The sequence below is a fragment of the Setaria italica genome, chromosome IX (assembly GCF_000263155.2).
Source record: "Setaria italica strain Yugu1 chromosome IX, Setaria_italica_v2.0, whole genome shotgun sequence".
Classification (NCBI taxonomy): Eukaryota; Viridiplantae; Streptophyta; class Magnoliopsida; order Poales; family Poaceae; genus Setaria; species Setaria italica.
Genome location: NC_028458.1, coordinates 17,037,066 through 17,052,843, shown reverse-complemented (window position 1 = coordinate 17,052,843; position 15,778 = coordinate 17,037,066). Strand labels below are relative to the sequence as shown.

The 15,778-nt window shown below is 47.5% G+C and overlaps 2 protein-coding genes across 2 annotated transcripts in view; one reads left to right on the top strand and one right to left on the bottom strand.

The window, feature by feature from the left end:
* Positions 1 to 1,986: 1,986 nt before the first annotated feature.
* Positions 1,987 to 7,682, bottom strand: LOC101775794 (protein ECERIFERUM 1). Its single transcript, XM_004982848.4, has 9 exons — positions 7,539 to 7,682; positions 6,607 to 7,063; positions 4,527 to 4,746; positions 3,995 to 4,370; positions 3,750 to 3,857; positions 3,073 to 3,273; positions 2,882 to 2,980; positions 2,580 to 2,756; positions 1,987 to 2,495 (listed from the first exon to the last, which is right to left on the bottom strand). Exons 1-9 carry the CDS (start codon positions 7,596 to 7,598, stop codon positions 2,334 to 2,336), a joined length of 1,860 nt encoding a protein of 619 aa, XP_004982905.1. The 5' UTR covers positions 7,599 to 7,682; the 3' UTR covers positions 1,987 to 2,333.
* A 6,922-nt stretch (positions 7,683 to 14,604) lies between these two features.
* The window catches only part of LOC101775389 (cyanate hydratase), a 2,080-nt gene continuing 906 nt past the window's right edge, over positions 14,605 to 15,778 (top strand). Inside the window, exons 1-2 of the mRNA XM_022829692.1 lie at positions 14,605 to 15,069; positions 15,755 to 15,778. Coding sequence (XP_022685427.1) covers positions 14,795 to 15,069; positions 15,755 to 15,778 — 299 coding nt within the window. The 5' untranslated portion in view covers positions 14,605 to 14,794. The remainder of the gene's footprint in view (positions 15,070 to 15,754) is intronic.

The window sequence follows — 15,778 nt, the reverse complement described above, 5'->3', positions numbered from 1 at the left end:
GCCAGAGCACAAATGTGATGAAGTAATCGTCGGTCGGATCACGTCCCGGAGCACGACGGACAGAGTTGATTGATGTGGTGCTCGGTGCTCGCAGTTTCTGACTAGAAAATCGCATGGGAATAGACGGTGTTGCTCGCGTTCGAGCCTTCGAGGGGAAGACAATAGAAGATTTTGCAGTTCATCGATGCCAGATTGATCAACCTTGCATTTGCAGGAACCGATTCTCGAGATTTTGCAGTTCAACGCCAGATCAGTGCTACCCCTGTGCACAAATTTTGTGAAACTGAATGCAAATGCTGAAAGGAAAGAAAGAAAAAGGAAAAGAAAAGGACAAAAAAAAGAAGGCCCCCAGTGGGCCGTAAAGAAGGATCTTCTTCGTAGACGACACTGAAACTCAACGGACCCTCAGCCCATTATTGGCTCCTGGACGGGCTCAAACGGTAATACCAACGTTCTGCGAGGGGTCGCGCACAATAGAACCATTTAGTAGTATCGCCTCTATGATCTGAGCCGCCCCGTGGCGATCCAACGTCTCATGTGGACGCAAAGTAAAAGAACCGTTACGTGCCCCACCTGCACGCGCCCACCGCTGCCGGCGACCATGGGAGACGCTGCGCGTCGGCGGTTGCCTTCCGGCCTGCGAGGCGCGAGCCCTCTCCAGCCACGGCTTTACTTCCGCCACTCGCGCCATCCAGCTAAGAAAGGCCGTAAACCCTTGCCCTGAGCCGGCGCCGGCGCCGTCGTCGCGCGTCGAATCATTCGAGCCGTCCGCGCGGCCTTGCTCGCTCCGCTCACCGCTCCAGTACACTGTGACATGTTTTTGCTCTCGAATTTTTTCCTTTTGCTCCCCGCTAGCGAGTTGGGTTGGTATATTTTGTGAATTTCGCTCGGATACGATAAGAAACCCCCCGAATAGTAGAAAATTCGGATTCCGCGTGGAGTTCGCTGTGGTAACGAGAATAATAATGTTTTTTTTTCTTGAATACGCAGGAGAACTGCGTATCATTCAATTAAGAGGAAGTGATAATAACGTTTGTACAACGCGGGCCATTAACCGGGCTCTCGCACACGGTAGGGGGTGTTTTAGACAGTGTGATTACATTGGTTAATAAAAGCTCCTTCTAGAAATTAAGGCCTACGCTTGACAGTAGCTAACGATCAGGAGGCTTCCAACCGAAGGCTTCAAGGTTTCGGGCGCCACTCTGAACCCAGAGCGACGCCTCATCGGCGATGAGCGGCAGGAGTTGTTGTGGCGTCCTAGCAATGTCAGTTGCAAAGGCTCGGCCGTTCCGCTCTTTCCATAGCCTCCAACACACTAGCATGATCGTGGAATCCAGACCTCTAGCTTTGGCATTGATCATTGCTCGACGGATAGACAGCCACCAGTCGATCAAGGTAGAAGCTGAGTTGAGACTCGGGAATTGGTTGTCGGTCGCTTGGCCAACCTGAAGCCACACCTGACGGGAGTAGTCACACTGGCCGAACACTGGCCGAACAGATGATCCACCTGAGAATAATAATGTTGAAATTGTGAATGTTGGAATGCCACAGGAATTGGGTGTTGCGAATGTGGAGTCACTGATTAGTGATCACCTTTTTGCAGTGCAACTGCAAACCAAAGTTTTCCCCAAAGTTTCATCACCTCAGGTGCACATACTAGCAGACAGTTTATAATATGGTTAGCTTCACAGCTTACCCCACTGCCCCCTGACACTGATATATAGTTTTGTAAGTTCTCCATTTCAAAAGTTTTTTGCATGATATATATGTACCACAAAACCCTTCGTTTCAATAATTAGTATTCAACAAATACTATTGCATCTTGGAAGTTTCAGAAGAGCTTATGCTACGGCAGTTTTATCAGTACGGCATGGATTGGTCGTGGGGTTTATTTGTATTCGTCTGGGGCAATATGGGGTCACTAGTACTGAACAAATTCTGTGCTGAAGTTGTTGCATGAAAATTGCCACCTCTAATTTCTGTGGATTATGATCAAGCTGAAGCTTTGAACCGAATCTGACATTGCCACCTGTTTCTTGTTGAATTACACATTAAGGGATGGAGAAACACCGGTTCTGAATCATCGATCTTTGAGCTTATCAGAATACTTCTATGCTCCCATTCCCGCTTATCAATATAGAAATACATTTTCCAGCTCCTGCAGAATGGTTTTATACTAAAGGAGTTCGTCTTGACTATATACTTATATAGATAGCCAAGGTCTTAAGAGATAAGGAGTAGAGGGGGGAGAAATAGAACATCAACATCCTAATATGCCTGTAGCATAGTTTTCACGAGAACTTATTGGATTGCATTGCATTGGCAACTGGATATCAAACTTGAGCAACAGGGCGGAAACCATGCAGAATAGCAGCAGACCATACTTTCTCCATGTCTAGCACAATATCCCCGCACTCGTGGTCGTTCCATCCCTCCAATGCATGAACCATTCCAGCAATGCGCCAGGCACTCATAACCCTCCTTGGCAGCCAATTCTGCAAAGTGTTCAAATTTGTAGGCTCAATTAGATCATGCACTTAAGTTCCTGCAGCGATGCAGTTCAGTAGGACTTTATTTACCTCGCAGGAGTGCACATTCTGTAGTGTTTTAGGCACAGCCATTGCAGGAGTTGTTGAGTAGGTGCAGCTGTCCTTGCGTACCATTCTTGGTGGCAACTGTGAATATGGGATAAACTGGGTTCCTTTCTGTGCCTTGAACTGCTCAGAAGCATCTAGACCTTCCCCAAGTAACCACACCTGCAAAATTTGAGTCCAACATGTGATGCCATTTGTTGATTAGATTTTATGTTCATTTTTAAAAAATATGGCATCTCCTGCCCATTTTTTAAGAGACTGGACGAGAGTTAGAAGTCTGCTTTTACCTTTGCAGTAGCTGTTTTTGAAAACACAAAGTTATCAGCTGCGTCTACTGGCATGTTGGGCTTAAGGAAATGATAATCCTGCTTGTTTGTCATTACCACCTGAGCAAGATGTGTTGGTTTCACATATTAGTACAAAGTTTATTTTATGCAGGTGATCAGCATGAAGCTGATGTGCCTTTTGCATTTCTTACCTTGACATTCTTCTTGCACAATGCTGCAGCAACAGCACGAGCAACCTTCGAAATATTTCCTGCAAGAACAACTTGATCTGTGCCGTGGGGAATACTATTCACAACCACTGCAGCAGCTAAGCTGGTGCCATCCACGAGTCGTACCCCCAACTTTGGATACTTTTGCAGGTAAAGTTCTCCATTTCCATTGAGGTTATGTGCCTGTGGACAAAGATATTATTGTTAATCATGATTTCTATGGTGCAATCTGTTGCTAGAATAACTAGTTACTAGCCTTGCATCTGGATAATTTAGTCAATGTCAATTAGACTGAATGAGTACTATCATGAGGAAGTGAGCAGAGGATCAAGAGATCTCATGAGTTTGACTTAGGAAATGAGTATTGTTGAGAGTTGAGATAACTATGAGATCATACTCTATAATGCCATTGCTAGGTAATTCACTCACAGATAAGCACCATAGGAACAAGTTCTCCATTGCTTCTTTTCTGATAATTTTTTTATTGTTAGTTGTTTGCCTGCTTTAGTTTATGCAACTAAACCTTTTTGTTCAGTTAGATCAGTAATGTGTTTCTTACTGACTTCCAGAATAACAATACATGCATACACATGCAACCTCCATTTAAATGACAGGTATTATTGAGATGTATACCTTCAATAACTGATTAAATGACGTACCTGATTAAGAAGTCCGAGGCTAACAACTTTTGCCCCTTTCTCGTCAGCTTCACATATTGCCTTTTCGATCAGGTTATTGATTGCTTCCTTCTCCCAAGTCAATCCATACTGCAGGACAGTGAAAGTTGGCAATTTTGTTAGATTCTTTTCTGAAACAATATGATTTGGTTAGAATTAGGAGACACCAGCTATACTGCAAATTGTAAGGGAAAAAACAGATGTTGTGAATTACGCATGATCATTACATGGAAACTGTATCTCGGAATGGCCCATGACTGCATCTTGAGTTTCTTCATGACGTTCCTCTCAACAGTGAATGAAGAGCCATATGTCCACGTCAGAACCATGGAAAGCCATGAAACAGGCCACATCATCCGCATGTACCACTTGGAAGTGTAAGGCTTAGAAGCGTATTCGGCAAACCCAGGTCTCATATGATAGATGGACTGCAGGCTGGTAAGATGGGTAAGATGAACCACGTCTACTGTTTCCTCTTTGCCCTTGAGTGATTTCTCATACAGCTTATCTGATGACTTGTCCATGGTGTTATATATGTAGTCATAGAATGGCATGAAGAGGGAGTAGTTTGTCCTGAATTGAGTGTGGTGAAGAGAATGGAACCTAAGTTGCAAAGGTTCATGTATACACTCAGCACAACATATAGAATCATGGAATTAACTTATAAACAAAATACAATATTATTGATTCAGCTCTGCTTCCCTTGGTTAATAAATTATATCAGTGGTGAAGAGCAACAGTTATATATGAGATACTTACGAGGGTGTGTACATGAGGTACTTGAGAGGAGGGAACCATTTGAAGAGCCAATTTGGCACCAATTCAAAGTTGCAGTGACCCATATTGTTCATGAAGTCGATGTAAAGCACATAGATCTCAAATGCAAGGATGGAAGCAGTTCCACTCAAGGCGCATGAGATCAATGGGATCGCAAACAGCAGTTCGTAAGCCACGAGCTCAGCAAATGGATGGATGACGGCTGCACAAACAGAACAAGATCGTTGTTATCTTCATATGTTGTTCTACTAGTTGCTTCAAAGAAACAAAAAGAAGAAGAAGCACCATTTGGATGTAAAAAAAGGCATCTTCCTACAAGGCAAGGAAATGGCATGCGATATGTGATAATAGTTTGGGTAAAAGTTGTCTTAATTGTTGACGTCTTTCTGCTTGCTAAGACCTGCAGGGAGGGAAGTGTGTGTCTTAACACGTTGGAGAAGAGCAAGAAGCAAGCGTTACCCTGAGACCTCTTTTGATCTGTAAGTCCTACAACGTGAGGTTTTTGCCATGTGGATTGCCTAAGCTCCTGTTTGTATGCTGCAGACTTATGTCTCTGTTTTTGCAGTTCTGTGATATGAGATGCATATTGTTAAGTATGACCTTGTTCGAAAACAGATTAATGGGAAGAAAAAAAAAGAACGAAAATTTATCTATTATATTGTAACTTCTCGCATATACATGGTTTTCATGGCTAAGGCATGTTTAGTCAATGCTACTATTCTCTGTTTTGCATGAGCTCCATAACAATAGTTTATTACCAAACTACTGCACTAATTGCCAGTTTTGATTTACCTATTTGGTTTTCCTGTCCAAAGCTACGCGTATACGATTAACTGATTCTACCAGCAGGAATTCATCTCTGATATCTGAACTGCTATTTAGGTATTATCTTTTCTAAAAGAAATATCCATCAGCAGCTCCTTACAAATAAGGACGCGTGTTCTATCTCCTACCAAAGCTCCTGTGTACGGCTGTACTGCTGCCGACGCCTAGCTGCATGGTACTGGGCCGCAGAGCTCTTCCGCTACACTGAAGGTACGCACTACAAGCTCAACCATATGTACTCTATATATTTATTGATCTTCTATTTCATTTTTAAAAAAAAATGCATCCCTCCTATTTTTTTTAAAAAAAATACTTCCTCTGCTATTTTACTACTGAGGTTATCGTTTTGAAGATCCTTTTATTGAAAATTCGAAATCAAGATTTTTGACAATGACATAGAAAACACCGGTTTTGCAAATCAACTTTAAAGAACAGGCCAACTGGTCTGGTTGCCTTGCGTTCAATCGGTAGATTTTTGCACTGGAGGTCGGCTTGAGTTTAAAGAAAAAACTTGAACCACGTACGGATTTGAACCCTACCTTGGGATTCTATTTGTCCGGATGGGGAATGGGGAAGTGATTGGTGGTGTTTGGCACCGCAGGCGACTATCATGTTTCCATTCGGTTTTGGTGTTGGAAGCTGGCACATGCAGCAACCAAGCAGCATGGCTTTCGCATGGTCCCGGATTTGTTCGTCCTTGCCGTCACCATCAAGCCAGTGGTCACTTGGACTCGAGGACTGATCGAGCCAAGAGGACAGGGCAGGCGATACCGATTGACAGTGCCGTTACCGGTCAGTAAAAGTCCTGAAAAAGACAGGCGGGGTCTCTCTTTACTTCCCTTTGGAAGGAAAGGTCTCTGTTCCAAGAATCAGTCACTAAACTGGAGCATGACCACCAACAGTGGTAAAAGGACCGGCTGGCCCCGTTGCCCATGCACCCATGCACGCATGGAACTCCGGATGACGAGATCCGATCCGGGACTAGGACAAAGCCAATGTTCAGCTCATAGACTCTTGTTTTTAATACTATAATAGAGTTTTTAAGTTCAAATAAAATGGACCTGCCGAGCCGGAGCTCTACCAAGGAACCAAGTCTGGACTACACTACATTTAACCAAGTTGAGTTCATCAGGTTCTAGATCGAGATGAAACCCAGCCAAGAGTCACCACCCACAACAAGGCCAACTTGCAAGCATATAATTGGCAGCAATTTGCCGGAGAAATCAAATTAACTTACAGGTGATGGGCTCGGTGACGATGGAGGCGTGGTGGTGGGAGTGGTAGCGGGTGTAGAGGAAGTGGTGGTGCAGGGCGCGGTGGAACCAGTAGTAGATGAACTCGACGGGGCCCGCGTGGAGGAGGGCGATGAGGAGGAAGCCGTCGGCGCGCCACAGCGGGAGGTGCTGCCCGCCGGGCACGTAGAGGGCGCCCAGGTAGAGCAGGATGCCGCTGAGGAGGATCTGGTCGTCCCAGTTGCGCTCCCGGTCCACCTGCTCGAACTCGATGCCACGGTCCACGATCTGCCGCCGGCTCCGCGCGTTCTGGACGCGGGAGACGGTGATCCAGACCTGGTTGTGGAGCACCCGGAGGAGCAGCGACGGGAGGATGGCAAGGTACCCGACGTCGGCCGCCCGCCAGCCCTTGGTCGCCGCCAGGTAGCCGCCGTGCGCCACCCACGGCGCCAGCAACAGGTACTGCATGCGAGGTGAGCATGGCACTAGTAGGTTAGTTTATTGTTCAGTAAAAAAATTAAAACAAGAGACGGTAAAAGTAAATAGAAACGTGTTGGATCTAGCGAATGAATTAGCTAATTAAGCTCTTCCATGCTCATCAGCTGGAACTTGGAACATGCATGAGACGCACGGTAGCATGTGCAGTATATTCATGAACTGTGGATTTGACTGTGCTGTGCATAGCAAGTCCATGCATGCGTGTTCCTACATGTGCAGTACATGAGTGGTAGAGCTAGAGCTGTACACGATGACCATGTAGGTTGCGGAAAAGCTAAGATTGCTATCGGTGACATACCGGCCGGCCGGTAAACAACAAGAGTTTCCGGCCGGGATGAGACGACGGCCATATACATATGAATCCCGGCCGAAGGACGCGTTGGCTTGAGCTTGCCTACAGGGATGGAGATGGTGGTGCATGGGAGCCAAGGTACAGTACCTTGAAGTTGCCGAGCTTCTTCCATGGCCACTCGGTGAAGAGCCCGGGGTTCGTCGCCATTGCGAGCTAGCTACTGCTCTTTGCGGACAAGTGCGTGAGCGCTACACCCCTTTCTTCTCAGCAGCCAGCAGTGAACTGGCCTGCCCTTGGACAAGCTACCTCAATTTATAGAGCTGTTCGTGTGCGTGTATGTGAGAGCGAGCGAATTGGCCCCACACAGGAAAGTGCAATAACTACTCGTACACTCTTAACCTTCAGCTCCTTCAAGTCAATTATCTGTTGTCCTCAAGAAGGAATTCGGTCTTATTACATAAACGAAAGCAGTTACTGATCTCCTTCATTGGGTTGGCAATTGGCAATAGAGTAGTAGAGTGTGCTACGTGTAACACTTTCGGGACCCACCAGACAGTGACGCCAAAGACTTTTTGCACACTGCACATCATTAGTTCTTGACCGACCTTTGGGATTGATGATACGAGAGGATAGGCCTTGAGTGAGAGTGTGCATGCGAAATGCATGTAGCCAAGGCAACCGCTTCGGGGTGGAGTGGAACCGGGGCTGCTGCTGCTATTCACCGAATAATGCAATGTGTGCAAAATGACAGTGGTAATATGTTTGTAAGCTTGGCCCGATTAATCATTTCTTCTCTAATCGCAAAAAGAAATGGTGTTCTTTTCTTACCTCACCTCTCTGACTATCAGAAAGGAGCAGCACCGATTCAGAGACGTCGCCGAAGTAGCTCCAGTGAGATCGTGTAGTTGCGACGCAGATCTACATGCAACGGCAGATTTTATCTATGTGCATGGGACTGGCGATCCCAGTCCCAGTACCAGCACGGGAGCAGAGAGTCCATGCCACTTCGCTGCGCCTGTCGATCGATGAACGTGATGAATTCACTGTTCTGCGAGGAAGGAGCCTGATCCACCCCATCTTGGTCAGACTGCAGGCCACTGGTAGTACAGAGTACAGGCCCAATAAACTTTCAAGCCAGCCGGTTAGCTTTCTTATCATGCAACTCTGGATTTTTTTTTAAAAAAATATATTTGGTTGATTGACGTCGTTGAATAAGTATCGGCCACGCATGCATCACAGTACAAGGTAGCTGGCAGGTTTTGGGCATAAATGAGTCGGTGACATGGGATCATTGATCGACGAACGTATCATATCATCTGCATGGGTCGTGCCCGTGTATACCACCGCCAAGTTTTTTCAGTATCGCTATCGATCACTGCTCTCTGCTTAGATTGTTGCCGGCTTGCCACACGGCACCAATGATCGGTGCTCCCTTTGATGGCATTTGGCAAGCGCCGCAAAGCATTGGCCATCTCTCTGGACACTTGGAGCGATTGTTCTCTTAGCTTGATGGGCATTTGGCACCAAATCAAGCATGATTCAGACCGCATGGTTTACCATCTTGCATTGCCGCCTCCAACAGCGATGGGTGTTGGTTGAACAGCTTTCAGGTATGTGTCAAGTATGAAACCTTCAATAGGTGGCGCCATGATTTTAATTCCTCTGTTGCTTGGCTGCTCTGCTTGCCCATCATCTAACTCATGTCTTTGTCGTTCTAACTCCCACCAAAGTACCAGGATTCGAGTTTGATCGGTTCTGAATTAGGTAACAGGATTCGCCTATACCCTATCCCCTAGACACGACCTGTTAGCAGCTAGCCACAAGGGACGTTAACAAGATTTTTTTTTCCTTTTGAGGAAGACCATGAAGGGATTGAAGTGGCTAATGTTGGAGGTGTAATAATTATTTACTTGCAAATTCCACATGCATATTGGGTGTGTCTAGGCCCGTAGACATCTCAAGCCCAAATAAATTAAAAGGGGTAAAAAAAAACTGATAAAATCTGCATAAAAGTAGGAGGACGAACTCTGGATCAAACCTGGGCACAATGCCCAGGTCGGCCAAACCCGTATCAGGTCGGCCAACCCAGCCAAGTTGTCCCCTCTTACTTCCACTCATCAAGAACTTTAACTAACGCATGTGGTAAAGTTCCCGCATGCTAATGGATGGTGTAGTGGTTAAATGCTAACAGGTGAACTGAATGTTTCATCCAATATCTAACAACCCATCCAGTTTCTCGGTGTACCCGGCATGGCCACGTCAGCACACCTCCAAGAACCGAGCACACGGACCTTCCGATCACCGCCACATCGATCGGCACGCAGCTGTCCGCCTCCGATCCACCTCCAGTCCGTGTCTCATCAACACTAATAATAAATCCTGACGAGGCCGGCCAAAATCAGGTCAAGAAGGCTGCTGCCACTTATTCCTTCCTCAACGCCGATTCAACAAAGTTCACTTTTATCGACTTACATCTAAGCTTTCAATTCCAAAGTCGGCACCCCATCACCCCATCAGCAGGCCAACAGGAAGAGGAGGATAGGGTCGAGATTTTTTTTTAAACAATACGCAGGAGAGCCGCGTATCTTTGTATTAAAAAGAAGATAATAGTTCAAATTACAACGTGGGTCTCTTGGGTACACGCACACGGTTCGGTTTTCTTAGATATTACATTTCGAAAACAAACAACCGAAGAGTTGTGGCCTTAACAAGTTACTGACGTTGAGCTTCCACTGGTGCCGGCCAACCTATGATGGAGGGCTGCTTAGCGCCTGCGTAAGACCAAAACAGCGCCTCCTCCAAAATACTTTGCACCAGCTGTGCCGGTAGCTTGAATGTACCTCCGGTGAACACCCGATTATCCCATTCCTTCCCAGGTTAGTATAAAGGTGGAGTGCAAGGGGAGCACGATCCTGTCGCGCTCAGGCTACGACGTACACCACCGATGCGAGCTAGACGTCTGATGCCCTCAATCAATTGCCCCCTGTACACACGTACGGCGCCGCCGGTCCAATCAAAGAATCGACTCGATCGACCGTGGCGTGCAGTACAACACGCACTTGGCCGGTTCGATCGGTTCACGCGTCCACGTCGATCGGCGGCAACGTACGGATACCCAGCTGCTTGCCGCGCGCTGGAAGAAGAAGAAGACCCGCGCGAGTTCCACGAAGGAAGATTGCTCCATTTCCATGCGAAACCCATGCGCGCGCGCTCGCTCGTCGTCGAAACCACCAGCGCCCACCGGCCGCGGCTCTGGCCTCTGGCCACGCGGGAGGCATGCATGCACGCGGCTCGGGGAGATGGCCGGCCGGCCGGTCAGCCGGGTTAATTTCTGGCTACAGGCTACAGCTGCCGGCGGCAGGGCGAGGCGGCCCTGCCACCGGCCGGCCGGCCGACGAGGTGGCTGCACTAGCAGCCTAGCACCACCGGACCACTGAACTGTACTGTGCTCTGTGGATGGGATTCGTGTGGGCGTGCATGCGTGCGAGGGCAACTTGCCGCGGGAGGTGAGACATGTGGGGTACCGCAGTGGGCCCACGGAGGTACCTCGACCCGAATCCGTGTAAGTTGGTGGCGAGAGTAGTCGTGTGTACCTTGTGCGTACACATACGTAGGGTAGTTATGGCAATTAATGTACTAGATAGAGTACGTACGTACCAACGGCGCTGGCACCACATACAGACGGATTAATTGGGCGGAACACGGGCTGGTCGACACGGCATCACTGATCACTGGTACGCATGGCGGCCGAGCTAGGTGACACGCATGAATTCCACGACGAACGTGTTGATCTGTATCTATATATAAATTAAACACACAGCTCGTCGTCGTTGCTGCAACACATGTCTGCGGATCGGAGCACCCAACTGCGCACCAAGTCCAGCCGCCCGTGCACCCGGCCCGGCAATCTCATTCATGTCGAGTGACATCAGACCTAGATCGCCGGCAATGGTAGCTAGGCTAGGTGCTGTTTGATACTCCCGTCACATCGGATATTTGATATTAATTAAGAGTATTAAATATAAACTAATTATAAAATTAATTGCATAGATTGAGGCTAATTCACGGTACGAATCTACTAAGTCTAATTAGTCTATGATTTGACAATATGGTGCTACCGTAATCATTTGCTAATGATAGATTAATTAGGCTTAATAGATTCATCTGCGAATTAGCCCAGAGCTTCTACAATTAATTTTATAATTAGCTCATATTTAATTTTTCTAATTAGCAATCCGAACATTCGATGAGACAAGATCTAAACTTTAGCACGAGGATCAAACACGCCCTACCTCTGGCATCTAGCTGCAGCTAGCTACCTCATCGACCAGCCGGGTCGGGTTGGTGCTGGTACGAGGTAACGTCGTCACTGCTATAGTACTGTACAGTGTACGTTGGTCGCTGCTGCATCATATCGATCAGAAAGCAGCTTCGTTTTCCATTGGGCGGCCCTCTAGCTAAGCTAGCCTCGGCTGGCTCATCAAAACCCATGCCTCATTGACCGTGAGAGCGACCTGTCTGGAGTACCGAGTACTCACTCCTACGTGTGTTGCTGCGAGCACAAGCAAGCAATGGCCATTGCCATTTGCCATGCCATGCGTGCATAGACCGTCTGGATTTGCCAGCAGGCAGTCGATGCCCGGGAGAGCTAGAGTTTCCGTCAGAACATTTTGGTTTGTTCTACAATTTTATTGAACGCATGTTTTAACCACCAATCTTATTGTTCAATCAATGCCATTTATTTATGATGGCGTAGGTTGTGGTTCCCTGACAAGGACTTTGGTTAACAGGTTAAGACAGTCAGACAGAGGGCATTAGCCTGGACCTGACTGCCAGGGCATCCTTTATTAACTATAGTACGGCGTGCACTGTAACCAGTTGCCGTCAGCCAAAACGAGCGAGCGTACGCGTCAGAGAAACTGTTCACGACGACCCGCGGAACAGGAACATCATATCAGTACGCTTTACCTCTCAACTGATTGCACAATCTTTCATACCCAAAATGATGCGCCAAAAGAAATGAGCACTGATCCCTGCAAACGTTAATTTCATTTTATTTTCAGTTTTCTGGACTGACCCCTGCAAAGTGGTTGCTGTGGAATTCCTGCGTTACAAACATAACCCAAAGAACAAAACTGCATTTTACACTCACGGCAGGCTTCGCGTCCTACTCCACACCAGTAGTAGAGAATGTTTGAAAATTTTATAACGAAACCTTTAACCCTGCTGCTATGGCCTAAAACCCTGAGGCAGCTGATTGGCCATCAACCTGCCCCGTCGCATGGAAAACATTCAGGCATTGCAATTCGCCAGACAAATTAAAGGAAACGTACATCCGAGGACTGCAGCAACCGTTTCTTCAGCTGAATGCGAGAGTCCCCCTTCCAACCAACCGCCCTCATTAAGGGCAATCCCATGTGGTGTTCGCCTCCCCGATCAAAGGAGAAAAACATGCTTTAACTTCTAGAAACTAGTTGGCCTAGCCGGTTTGCAAAAAGAATCATGTGCGCTCTTGCTGACATGCATGGTAAATCGTACTCCAAGCTAAGCAGCACAACTGCTTCTGAATTTCTTCAGAGTTAAGAGGGGAGAGCGACACGTCCTGGTGCTCTCTCATGACAGGTCTGGTGCTGTTTGGCGTGCAAGCATATGGCATTGGCATATCCTGGCGACCATCGCGAGGCCAAACAAAAGCTTGTAAAATCGCCGTCGCCTGGGCTGTCGGGCCGAGGTCGGCAAGGCAAACAATAATTCTGTGGATCGGCAGAGCTCTCATGTCAGTTTTATCTGATCTGATCGGATCGGCAAACAATAACTGCAGCGCTGAGTGATCAGGGGAGTCATGGCATCGCACATTCTCAGGGGAGTGATGGCATCGCACATTTCCGCATCCCGTGTGTTGGTGTGCATCTATCTCCAATCAGAGAGTCGTGCATGGCAGCGCCACCTGCACTGCGCAGTGTCGCATCAGCCAGCGCTCGGCACCGAAATATCTTCGCATGGAAAGCAAAGCTGTTCTGTTATGTTCGCCGAGTTACCGTAAAGGTAGACTTGAAAAGGCATGAGTTTGGAGTTTTTTTTCCTTTGTTTCTTTTGAAATTTGCTGAACAAATTGGCTTTTGGCTTAAAAATGACGCAAACAAGACCTTCTGGACCACGGGCCGCGAATCCCAACAAATTATAAAGCCGCACATGGCAACCCAAGATGGCTCAATCAGTGCAACTGCATGCGACGCTTGATCTGCCAATACGCCACCCATGGCTGACCGGGAGCGTGGTTGTTGCTTCGACAGAATTGGCCTGCAATGAAGGATCGCCAGCTCGGGGTACGGCGTGTTCTCTCGGCCGAGCAACGGTTGCCTTGCCTGGACTGTGCGGTCGGTCTCGGTTGCCCTTGAAAAGCAGGGCGTAAATCGGAGCATGATCCCGTCGATCTTGAAAGCCTCCATGAATCCAAGTGGAAAGGTACCGTGGTGTCGTGCGGTTTCGGGCCATCCTCCCATCACTCCGGCAGCGTGCTTCGTTGTGGGTAGAATGTGTGGTTAGTACTTAAGTAGAAGGGAATGGGCTAAGCATGTTAATCATGAGGTAATACTTGTCTAGTACTTCCTCTATTTCAAATTTACATTTCTCTATTTCAAATTATAGATTGTTTTTTTACATATACATTACTTTTGCTATATATCTAAACAGCATGTATCTAGGTATATAGCGGAACCTATGAATTTACAAAATACAACACGACCTATAATTTGAAACGGATGGTAACGATGGCTTTAAAACTAAGACTGTAAATTTCTTAGGGCTTAATCTCCGACTCAGCACAAATGGTATTTTACTAAGTAATAACAGAAGACAGGTCCGTTAAATAAGTGTCTGCGTAGTTTTTTTAATTGTTTTACAAACAGACTACAAAATCATCCGAGAGAACTTTATTACCTTTACAAACTCCTTAAAAATAGCCATGGGCTAACCATCGTCCCTGTCTGTTACAGTACACGACCCATGCGCAGATGCGCTGCAGCAACTTACTTGGACCCTCATGGGCCGAACCGACAAAAATTTTGGGCCTGGACCTTTTCCTTCATGGGTGGCTTCGCCAGCGGATCAGCCCGACGCTAGCCCACGGCCCACTGACGACCCCCAGAGGCGGAGAGAGCCGTGTCTCGGTTCGCGAGCTCCTTCCTCCTCCAACCGGCGGCTTACCCACCCCGCCGCGCGGCAGCCAACCACAGCCACCCACCTGGCCACTACACGCCGCGCGGCACACATCACCACCGGTGCCGTCTCGTCTCGCCTCGCCTCCACTTGCCACTCCTACTTCCTCGAGCACCTCGTGAGCAGCGCGGCGGGTCGCAGAGCCAGCCGAGTGCGGAGAGGGGTCGGAAGGGCCGGGGGGAAGCATGGAGGAGAGCGGCGTGAGGGCGGCGGTGGTGCGGCGCCTGATGGCGGCGAAGGCGGAGTCCGGGAAGAGCTTCTCGGACGTGGCGGCCGAGACGGGGCTCACCAACGTCTACGTCGCGCAGCTGCTGCGGCGCCAGGCGCAGCTCAAGCCGGACACGGCGCCCAAGCTCAGGGCGGCCCTGCCCGCGCTCACCGACGACCTCGTCGACCTCATGATGCAGCCACCGTTCCGGTCCTACCACCCCGACATCGTCCACGAACCCGCCATTTACAGGTGCCCCGTGCCCCAATCCCCTTCTTCTTCTGCCTAATTTTTAATTGTCTCCGTAATACTTGTTCATGTCAAATTGTCAATTGACCGTGGACCTGTGCACGCGCAGATGTAGAATTGTCAATTGACCTTTCCGAGTGACATAATTACCCTCCCAGAGAGCAAATTGGTCTTAATATAAGGATTTGGGTACAGCTTTTCTCCACCTAGACAAACTTTTGGAATTTCAAAAGACTGAATGTTAATTCGGTAGTGTGGTCTGATATGCTATAGTGGTGAAATGGAGACACGAAAGAGGCCAGAAGGCAAGTTGCAAAATGGCACTATGTTTGACCAAAATGCGTTTTGCTTAAAACTTTTGCACTAGTAGTCTGCTTGAAACGTTCTCCATACAAGTTAAAAACTTAGAATTAGTGTACAAGAATGTCTACAGACTTCAGTCCACCATCCACATAATAGCTAGATAGCTTTGAGTCCCAAGACCAATGCCTCCATAAAAAGATCTTCAATATTCTTGTCAGCAGCTTGCTTAAATTGTACCATGTAGCTTTTATCCAGATCTTCCGTAGTTCATGACATGTTATTTCTTCCGTCAATTTTAGCAGTATATAACTTTTCAAAAAAATTATCAGTATTTTACCAGATATTATAATAGTGTTCTTACAATGTTATTATATATTGCGCACAGATTGAATGAAGCTGTTATGCATTT

Bases quoted from the DNA above. Each gene is read 5' to 3' on its own strand.
- LOC101775794 (XM_004982848.4), bottom strand. From the start codon at position 7,598: ATGGCGACGAACCCCGGGCTCTTCACCGAGTGGCCATGGAAGAAGCTC. The intron at 4,747-6,606 runs GTAAGTTAATTT...CTGTTTGTGCAG, and splicing joins CGTCACCGAGCCCATCACCT to CCGTCATCCATCCATTTGCT. The intron at 3,858-3,994 runs GTAATGATCATG...ACTGTCCTGCAG, and splicing joins TTCCGAGATACAGTTTCCAT to TATGGATTGACTTGGGAGAA.